Genomic DNA, 10,271 nt, shown 5'->3' with positions numbered 1-10,271 from the left:
ATCTACAAAAAGGGCGACAAGTTGGACTGTGAGAACTATCGAGCGATCACCGTTCTCAATGCCGCTTATAAAGTGCTGTCCCAAATCATTTTCCGCCGTCTATCACCAATTGCGAATAGATTTGTGGGAACTTATCCAGCCGGCTTCGTCGAAGGTCGGTCTACAACGGATCAAATATTTACAATGCAGCAAATCCTCCAAAAGGGCCGGGAATACAGAGTTCCCACGCATCATTTGTTCGGTGACTTCAAAGCCGCATATGATACCATCGACCGGAAAGAGCTATGGAAAATCATGGACACGAACAGCTTCCCCAGGAAGCTCATCAAACTGATTAAATCTACGATGGACGGTATCAGGTATCAGGTATCAGCATCTTTGGCTCGAGCAGCACGTTCCTCACAATCATGTGGAAGATTTGTGCCTTGCCCATCTTGCCCGTGTCATCATTTACCTGATGAGGACGGGAAGGAAAACAGGAGGAATAGGAAGGGGTGGATGAGGAATTTGGACAAACACAAACATATATATACCGAGAGATTTTTGTACCCCCGAAGGGATACTGCAATCCTTGGTAGTTAACTTATCAAAAGTACACCCCCTGGGGGGTATACTCATGATAAATAAGAGCTTATAGCTCAATACCGCTTTCGGTAAGGAACATCAAAATGTCTCGTAATTTTAGTTTCCTAAAATCCGATTCATTTAAGACGTAGGATCCAAAGATCCTATGACGCAATTGTGCTACTGCAGGACAGTTGCAAATTACGTGATATGGTGTACCGTAGTCGGATTCACATAAATTACAATGAAACGATTCAGCTCGCTGAATCGTAGCCATATGATAATTTAGTCTGCAGTGACCAGTCAGTGATCTGACAAGAATACTGCAATTTACCTTTGAGTGTTGCAAAAGAAATTTCGCAACCTTCTCACAAGGCTTAACAATGAAACTTTTCGTTTGACGACAAGTTTCAAGATTTTCCCAATAACGTACATGTTCAGATGAAAACCAAGATCGAATCTTTTGTATGACGGTATGATGGACGGTACACACTGCTGTGTTCGGATTTCGGGTGGATTGTCAAGTCCATTCGAATCACACAGAGGGCTTCGTCAAGGTGATGGTCTCTCATGCCTGCTGTTCAACATAGCGCTACAAGGTGTTATGAACCGAGCGGATATCAACTCGCGGGCCACTATATTCAACAAATCTAGTCAATTCGTCTGCTTTGCCGATGACATAGATATTATCGGCAGAACATTTGTGGCGGTGGCTGAACAGTAAACCAGACTAAAGCGCGAAGCAGAAAAGTTTGGGTTAAAGGTAAATACGTCTAAAACAAAGTACATGCTGGCCAGCGGAACCGAGGCCGAACGACACCGCTTGGGAAGTAGTATATTGATCGACGGCGATGAGTTTGAGGTAGTCGATGAATTTGTCTACCTTGGCTCACTGGTAACGGCGGACAATGATACCAGCCGTGAGATTCGGAGGCGCATTATCAGCGGAAGTCGTGCTTACTATGGGCTCCACAAGCAATTGCGGTCGAGCAGACTAAGTCCCCGTACAAAGTGCACCCTGTACAAGACGCTTATTAGACCGGTTGTTCTCTACGGGCATGAAACATGGACAATGCTCAAGGAGGACCTGCGAGAGCTCGGAGTTTTCGAACGACGAGTGCTAAGAACGATCTTCGGCGGCGTACAGGAGAACGGAGTATGGAGGCGGAGAATGAACCATGAACTCGCACAGCTCTATGGCGAACCCAGTATCCAGAAGGTGGCTAAAGCTGGACGGATACGATGGGCAGGGCATGTTGCAAGAATGCCGGACAATTACCCTGCAAAGATGGTGTTCGCCTCAAATCCGGTAGGAACAAGACGACCAGGAGCGCAGCGAGCAAGATGGTGTTACACTTCAAACTGCTCAGCGGGAAGGGAAGGGAAGGGTAATGGTGCTAAAACGGATAGAAACGGTTGTGCGTCACGGCTATTCCTCAATACAATAAGTGTTTCCGTCGCAAACAGAAACTGATGGAAATCAACCAACAATTAGGATAATATCACGATGAATAATGCTACCCGAAACACAATGATCGAGTTTATATTCGGGTCACACCTCAGGAGAAAAATAAACGAACAGGACTGAAACTCCTTTCGAGCTCGCAAACGAAATTTACAATCAAGGTGAAGATAAAATTAGAGGACGGTGACGCTGTTGGTAAAACTCTAGATTATGTATACAATTTACAGGTTTATTTGCCCTCTCCCGACAATTTTGGCTTAAATCTAGGTTACTTGCTTATCTAAGGCTGGTGGAACGACCTTCTCCTCTCAACACCGACGACGGTTTTTCCACACACGGCAATTTTGATGTTAATGTGGTCAAAGTGGCCTCGGCTACCGTAGCTTGATGGTACGGGGTATTGTTCTCGTCCCGCAATGAGTGTATCAACAGCTACGTTACACAACGCAAGGGTGTTCGAATTGCAGATATGTTGAATTAGCCGCAGGGAGGCTTTTGCGGCGGGTACGGTCAGCAGTAGACACCGGATGGTATTGCGACTCGGCCTGTACCAAACGATCCAACGGCCAAGAACACCGATTCACTCGCTCTGCGCCGAATGCTGACGGGCACGCAGGCTCACTGGGTACAGTTGCTAGCGCTGATGTTCTGCGCCTGTGAAATAGTCCAAGAATAAAAGGTCCCTCGAGGACCTTTTCGAGGGATATTAGCCTTTTTCACACACCAGCCTTAGTTTACTTTTTCACATTTTATAATTTGCTTAAAACTATTTTTACCTTTTTTCTTCCTTGTATATCGGCACTATTACTTTTATAATTCTTTTTATCCACGTTTGTTTCTTCGTTACGTGTTTGTAAATTGTTCGCTTTTAGCTCTTTCAGTGTTTTTATAGCTTAACACTAGAATATACAATAGATTTTACAATAGACTTTTTACTTTCCACAATACACTTTTTTTTAACCGCTTGACAATTACCTAGTTTAAATTTACACAACACACGACAAAATCTTCCTTTTTATCTCACCGACAATAATCAAATCGATATAAATATATTTAAAATAGTAACGGACAAAACGATTCTCGCGCACTATTATCGTTTACTTTTCCAAACATCAAATGATATGTTTATCGAGCCTGAGCCCTTTTATAAGTTCGGTCAGTTAAAAATTGAATCTTTAAAAGTTTTTCAATTTCTAACAATCTTTTGTCCTGGCAACCATTATTTACTGTATAATACCCTATGGCTCTGAATACCTTGGTTGTGTTTCTCATGGTATCTGTGGGCAACCCTGTGGGGGGGGACCCCTCCGTCTATCGGGGACGTGGAGGGTTATCCCACTTACAGAGGAATCTTCTGGTTGTATTTGAAAAGGCCTTCCCGAGTGAGTTACCGCTCCGTCCCAGACGAGAGACGCCAGACGTGGAGGGATATAACTCACCCAGTCGATCGCATCACCGTTTCTCTGGCAGATAATTGAGAGAGCTATCCGAAGTGAGCGATCCGTCCGTCCCGGTCGCACTGCGACAGACTTGGAGGGATATCGCTCACGTCGTTGACTGCTAACTCAAACCTGTTGAACTATGCCCGAGAGAGCTTTCCTAAGTGAGTGACCCGTCCGCCCCTCGCAAAGCGAGAGACTTGGAGGGTTATCACCCACTCAGTAGACAGCTTACTCAGGTTGTTTTAGATATGCCCGAACAAGCTTACCCGTGTGAGTGACCGCTCCACCCGAAGGTTTGGAGCGCTATCAATCACACAGTCGACAGCTTGCTCAGAGATGGACTTAGGAAATTTGGATTGGGAATTATGAGCAGATTGAAAAAAGCATGTTAAATTGGCAGAGTTAATTTTATAAAAAATATGTAAACGAAGGTTACAATGCCCTATCAACCCTCTCTTCCTCTTATTTTACCAGCATTTTTACTTTCCTGTTGTATGGACTTTTTTTTTTGTTTATGTATGAGCATGGAGATTGATTTGTTCGCGACCCAAATCATTTCCAACTCCCCTTAATACGTTCCTGTTCCATCTCTGTGTTCTCACTTTGCTTCTGCACTCACTGGCAGAAGCAAAAGAGCTCACCCCAATACTTATGTGTATCTAACAGTACCGTTAGTTGGCAACAGTGAATGTGTGCCATTCCTATTAAAGAGAAGCAAACAAGCAAGCATCATGGACTTAAAATTTTCTCGGGTAAGTATTTCATAAAATTTTCTAAAAAAATGGATTGAAAACCGGTCTTTCCTAATAGTTTTTGTGGTGCACCGTTAATGCAAGCTGGATCGTATGTACCCTAATCGGTTAACGTTACATTTGGCGGTTTTAATCTGTTTGCATAAGCGAAAAATTATTAGGAAGGAGTGTGTTTTCGATAATCGATACATATATAAAAAAAAATTACAAACAAACATATATTATTTACCCTATCTCTCTCTACTTTCAGCGAGCCAAAATTAAATATGTCTTCAGGGATGTCCGGCCGGACTTTTTAACGGTGAGTATATAAATATTTATTCTTGATATTTTCATCTGTTATTTGTTAATTTTCAGGTTTTAGGTCTGCTGCCGAAAACACGCCAATCGGCTTACCGTTTTCGTTGGCGAGCTCATAGGAGCTAGTACCCACCCGTGCCAGGATTACACAGGGGACATAAAGTGCATCGAGTTTGGCATTATATGCCTCTGCTGCGGAAGATTGACGGAAATTCCTCCGTAGTACCCGTTGGCCTACTACGTAATTAGGAGCCGTACTTTTAGAACGAAGATTGTAATCTTTTACATTTTTATCATGTGCTTTTCTTAGATTTTTAGTGACGATCGAGTAAATTTGCTCATCTACCTTTCCTTTCATCTTGACCCTTTCCTCGTCCGTCATTTCACCTCTATCCCTATCCATCCGATGTTCTTCGGCCCTTTCGATTATTTCGTGTCCGAATAGTATCCGGTAGGGAGAGAAACCGGTCGCGGAGTGAGGCGTGTTATTGAGACAATATTCGATCTCGGACACCCGGGTGTCCCAGATCTTCTGATTTAGTTTTACGTATGATCGGATACACGCGTTTATCGTTCGGTTCAAACGTTCGACCGGGTTCGCTTGACTATGGTGCCTCGCGTTGGCCCAATGTTGGATCCCGTATTTTGTCAAAAGTGTTTTAAAATCGGTGGAAAGAAATGTGGACGCGTTATCAGTGATGATATATTCCGGGACCGAATACCGTCGGAACCAAGATTCCTCGAGAATCTTGGTTACTAGTGCCGCGGAAATGCGTTTTACCGGAACCAAGAGGCAATATTTAGAGAAGAGGTCCATTATTACGAGTAAGTGAATGTTCCCGTTTTTACTACGCGGAAGGGACTGTATAAAGTCCAGTGCGACTATTTGAAAAGGTTTGTATGTGATTCGCTGTTTACCGGGCTCGGGCATTTGGGACCGATTCGCGGGTTTATTTTGCTGACACAGGGAACATTTCCGGATATAGGTTTGTATGTCTGCGGCCATCCGGGGCCAAAAGTATTTCTTTTTTACGAAAGCTAACGTTTTCTCAGCCCCCAAGTGCATCTTATCATCATGTTCCTCAACCATGATTTTTTCTCTGGCTGATTCGGGCACGCATGTTTTCCACGAAAACCGGTAGTCGAGCAAATCATCCTTGACTGCCACTATTTTTTTTTAAAATCCCCTGTTCGACTCGGAAATCTTTATATTTTTCCGGGTGGTCTTCAACTTTTCGTACCATTTCCGCATACCATCCTGGTTGATCGGAAACTTGTGCAATTTCTTCCACAGACCTAGATAAAGCGTCTGGAACATAATTTTCCGAACCTTTTCGGTGTACAATTTGCATGTCATGTCGTTGCAGGTCCATGCTCCAGCGACATAAACGTGAAGAGGTTCGCCAACTGCTCTTCATGATGTACGTTAGCGCTGAAGCATCCGTGTAAACGGTAAACCTGGAACCTTCGACATAGCATCTGAATTTTTCAATTGCTTTAATCACGGCCAAGCCTTCTTTCTCGGTGGCGAAGTATCTTTGTTGCGTTTGCGATAACTTTTGGGAAAAGAAAGCGATGGGTTTTTCTGTGCCTTCATGCGTTTGCGTAAGAACTCCAGCTATAGCTGTGTCACTCGCATCGCAATGAATGGAAAACGGAAGTGTGAAATCGGGGCTTGTTAAAACCGGGGAGCAGATGAGTAGCTCCTTTATTTTATTAAACGAAAACTCCGCTTTATCATTCCAAATTATAGTTTTGGGTTTATTCCTAAGAAGATCCGTTAGGGGTTGTGTAATTTCACTATAATCGGCTATGAAGCGCCTGTAATAATTACACATTCCTAAAAATCTCCTTAGGGCTCGGAGAGAATGGGGTCGCTCATAGTTTACTATCGCCGAAACGCGGTCTGGGTTGGGTCTCAGGCCTCCTCGCCCCAGAATATAGCCTAAATATGGAACTTCGGGCACACAAAACCGTGACTTATTTAAATTAATAGACAGGTTAGCCGCTCTAAGTCGTTCGGCTACCTCCTTCAAAAGTGCTAAATGTTCCTCAAACGTATTTGCGATGACGATAATGTCATCTAAATATACAAAAACGTTTGGCTCTAGTTCGCCCCCTCCTAATACTCGGTCCATCAGCCGTGAGAGCGTGGCTGGGCTGTTAACTAGACCAAATGGCATCCTCGTAAATTGAAATAGTCCCCTACCCAAGACCGAAAAGGCCGTATACTTCCGGGATCTTGGGTGTAATGGAACTTGTAGAAAGGCTTGGGACAGATCTATGGTGGTAATATATTCAGCTGCCCCAAGTCTGCTTAAGATCCGATCGGCGTGAGGAAGCGGATATGAATCCCTCACTGTACGATCGTTTAGCTTGCGCGCGTCGAGGCATAAGCGTACCGAACCATCGGGTTTGTCTACAGGGACTAGGCGTAAAGCCCAGTCACTGTAGGACTTTTCGATGATTTTACGTTCTAGCATTCGATTCAGTTCCTCATTGATCTGTTCTTGTCTTTTCGGTGAATTCGGGAAGGGATTAATTCGTACTGGGGGAAGCTTTTTGGCTTCATCTGCCAGTTCAATTCTATGACTAATCCAGTTCGTGGTGTCTAAAGTCTCTTCTGCCACTTTGAATGATTGCTTCACTTTTTCTAGTTCTTTATTCTGTAAGCTGTTCAATCGTGATTCACATTCATCAGTAGGCTGTTCCGGTTCAGACGACTCATGTGTTTGTTCCTCATTTAATTCTAGTAGTTCGATTTGTGTTCTATCTATGGTAGGTTTTATTTTAAATGATTCCCAAAAATTCATCCCTAGCAGAAGTCTTCTCTTCAAAGACGGAACGATCAAGGTTTGTATAATTTTAGTTTCATTTTCTAACGTAATTGGGAGGTGAACTTGTCCAATTACGGGTAATTCCTTTCCGTTCGCATTTTTCAAATTCACATTCGCCGGGAAAATTTTCAAATTACATCTTTTTATCAGATTCATTGCATCGTTCCCTAATATACTTAGATGTGCTCCACTGTCCAGTAGACCGACTATCGAAAGACCAAGGATGGATATTCGCACAAATGGTCTCTGGTCGTTATCGGGGTGTATGATAAATTCATTAATTTCATATTTGTTGGAATAAATGTAATCGGAGGGTGAAACTTTAGATAAGCCAAACGTTGGTAAGATGTTATGGTGTTCGTATTCGCTGAGGGACTCTACAAGTGATTGACTGGCCTGCCCCCCTGGACAGTCTTGCTGGCGTTTTTTTCGCAAAACGGGCAGCAATCAGTATCAACATTGTGAAAACCGCATCGCTGACAAAATTTATGTGGCGGTTTATCACATTCGCTGGCATGATGGCCAGCTAAGCGACAATTAAAGCAAATGCCTACTTTGGGAATTTGATAACGATCCAATAAAGCTTGTAATCCGCGTTGTGAAGCCGGGGCTCTATCAGTGGGACGACCCTGCTCCATATCACGGGGTTGATTATGGTGACGGACATTCATGTTGTATGCTCGTTCTTCGGAATCGTTCGCGCGCGATTGGGAGTTATAGAAATTGCGAGTTTTAAACGATTCATTCTCGATTTTCGGTTTACTTTTTGGTTTCGTTCCAGTGTAAACCTCATTCACTTGAGTGGGTTGTCTACTACGCGGGTTAGTTTCGCTCGCGGGTGTTTGATACTTATACCAATACGTAGCGTCTAATCGTCGCCCGAAACGTTTGAGATCGGCTAGATTATCCACTTCGGCAGACACAGCGTGACCCTTATATTCCGCGCGCATATTTCGAAAAACGATTTCGAATTTTTTACGTTCCGTTAACGGTTTGGTTAGGGAGTTAAAGATTTTTTGTATATCTAAAAGGAAATCTTGGAACCTTTCCCTGGGCCCTTGCTTTCTCGCGCTCGCGCGTGACTCACTCGAGTGGTCATGATCGGGACTAAGGAATTCCCGCTTGAGTTCTTCCTTTAGCTCGTCCCACGATCCGAAATCCTCGTTTTCGAAACCCGACATAAACCATGCTTTTGCCGCGCCGCTAAACAGATGAATTGCTGAACGGAACAATTCTCTATGTGACGTATTCTCCGACCGTGCATAAAATTCGACCTCTTTTAAAAACTTCATTAAACTTTGGCCATTATCTGACCCATCGTATTTGAGTTTCCACTCGGATACTGGCCTTCGTTTCCCGACGTTGGGACTTACCACACGTTCGCGACGGTTAGAGTTACGGGTATACTTTCGCGGCTTCCAATGAGACCTGTCCGATGACCATCCCGATTCGGCATCGGCGGACTCTTCGGACAATGATCTAATATTGTGCGAAGGTTGTTGTTGTGAATGCGAGTTTCTACCTATTTTACGCGATTCTCTTTTCGATTGTTCTACCGGATCAACAACGGGAATCGTTCGCTTGGATATGTTATCAGTCGAACCGAAACGAAGCATTGTTTGTGGAGGCATATTTTGCAATTGTGTGGGATTGAACATCCACGGATATGGATTAAATGGCATTCCAAAAGGGTACCAATTGTAATTAGGAAAATTACCGTTATTATAATTCCTTTCTGTAGATTTCAAACTACGTTTTAAATGTTTCCCGGGAGTTCTAAAAACCATATTTTCTTCTTGGCTCTCTGAAGAAGACGAACGGTTTTTTTGGTTTGCTTGTGACTCGATAGCCAAATTTGCCATCGACTGGTTAATTTGTTTCGCTAATTCTGCTTGCCCTATCGCCGAAAACAAAGAGAAATGTATATTGTACGTACTACGAATGGTCGCTTGCAAACTCTCTAAATCCGCCAAATCTTCCTCGTCCTCTGCTTCCTCAGTCGCACGACTGACGCGCGCAAAATAATGAATTAACCGAGTTTTCAGACTTTCGCGGGTCCCTTCATAACCGCTTCTTTTAGACAAGCAATCAGCTATCTCTTTTATTTTACTATCGATTACCTTAATTTCTTCGTCCACCGACGAGTTTAAACGACTGAAATCGAAATCTTCAGTGTTTTTTTCGCGATCTAATTTAATTCTATTTCGTAATCTTCGCGACAAAACCGCTCGCACTTCGCTATCTGTAAATTCTATACCGCGCACCGTTAATTCGTGAATAAATTCATCCCTCTCCAGGTGATGAACTAATAAGCTTTTATATTGCATGTCAAATTCTACGTTCATTTTGTTAATCTGAACAGTAACTTTTCGTTTGGAGGACGAAACTAAGTCCACAAAACAGGGTACTGTTTTCTACTCCCCGTACGGAGATTTTAAAAGCTGTAAACAAATGTAATAAATGTAATAATCAATATATTCGTGGGTTTTTTGTGTTGGGCGCCAATTTGTTACACTTCAAACTGCTCAGCGGGAAGGGAAGGGAAGGGTAATGGTGCTAAAACGGATAGAAACGGTTGTGCGTCACGGCTATTCCTCAATACAATAAGTGTTTCCGTCGCAAACAGAAACTGATGGAAATCAACCAACAATTAGGATAATATCACGATGAATAATGCTACCCGAAACACAATGATCGAGTTTATATTCGGGTCACACCTCAGGAGAAAAATAAACGAACAGGACTGAAACTCCTTTCGAGCTCGCAAACGAAATTTACAATCAAGGTGAAGATAAAATTAGAGGACGGTGACGCTGTTGGTAAAACTCTAGATTATGTATACAATTTACAGGTTTATTTGCCCTCTCCCGACAATTTTGGCTTAAATCTAGGTTACTTGCTTATCTAAGGC

General features: G+C 43.2%; 1 protein-coding gene across 1 annotated transcript; it reads right to left on the bottom strand.

Annotated features, from left to right (window-relative positions):
• Positions 1 to 5,700: 5,700 nt before the first annotated feature.
• LOC128746440 (uncharacterized) lies at positions 5,701 to 8,991 on the bottom strand. The gene is made up of 3 exons (XM_053843488.1): positions 8,734 to 8,991; positions 6,926 to 7,228; positions 5,701 to 5,832 (listed from the first exon to the last, which is right to left on the bottom strand). The coding sequence occupies exons 1-3, from the start codon at positions 8,989 to 8,991 to the stop codon at positions 5,701 to 5,703; spliced, it is 693 nt and encodes a 230-aa protein (XP_053699463.1).
• Positions 8,992 to 10,271: the final 1,280 nt, after the last annotated feature.

Source organism: Sabethes cyaneus, chromosome 1 (assembly GCF_943734655.1).
Source record: "Sabethes cyaneus chromosome 1, idSabCyanKW18_F2, whole genome shotgun sequence".
Lineage (NCBI taxonomy): Eukaryota > Metazoa > Arthropoda > Insecta > Diptera > Culicidae > Sabethes > Sabethes cyaneus.
This window is presented reverse-complemented; position numbering and strand designations above follow the sequence as displayed.

Excerpts from the sequence above, each read along its gene's own strand:
- LOC128746440 (XM_053843488.1), bottom strand. The coding sequence starts at position 8,991 with ATGCCTCCACAAACAATGCTTCGTTTCGGTTCGACTGATAACATATCC. Across the intron at positions 7,229-8,733 it reads CTAACCGTCGCGAACGTGTG|CCTACTGATGAATGTGAATC; the intron begins GTAAGTCCCAAC and ends GAACCGGAACAG. Across the intron at positions 5,833-6,925 it reads TAGACAAACCCGATGGTTCG|ACGCTTTATCTAGGTCTGTG; the intron begins GTACGCTTATGC and ends ATTATGTTCCAG.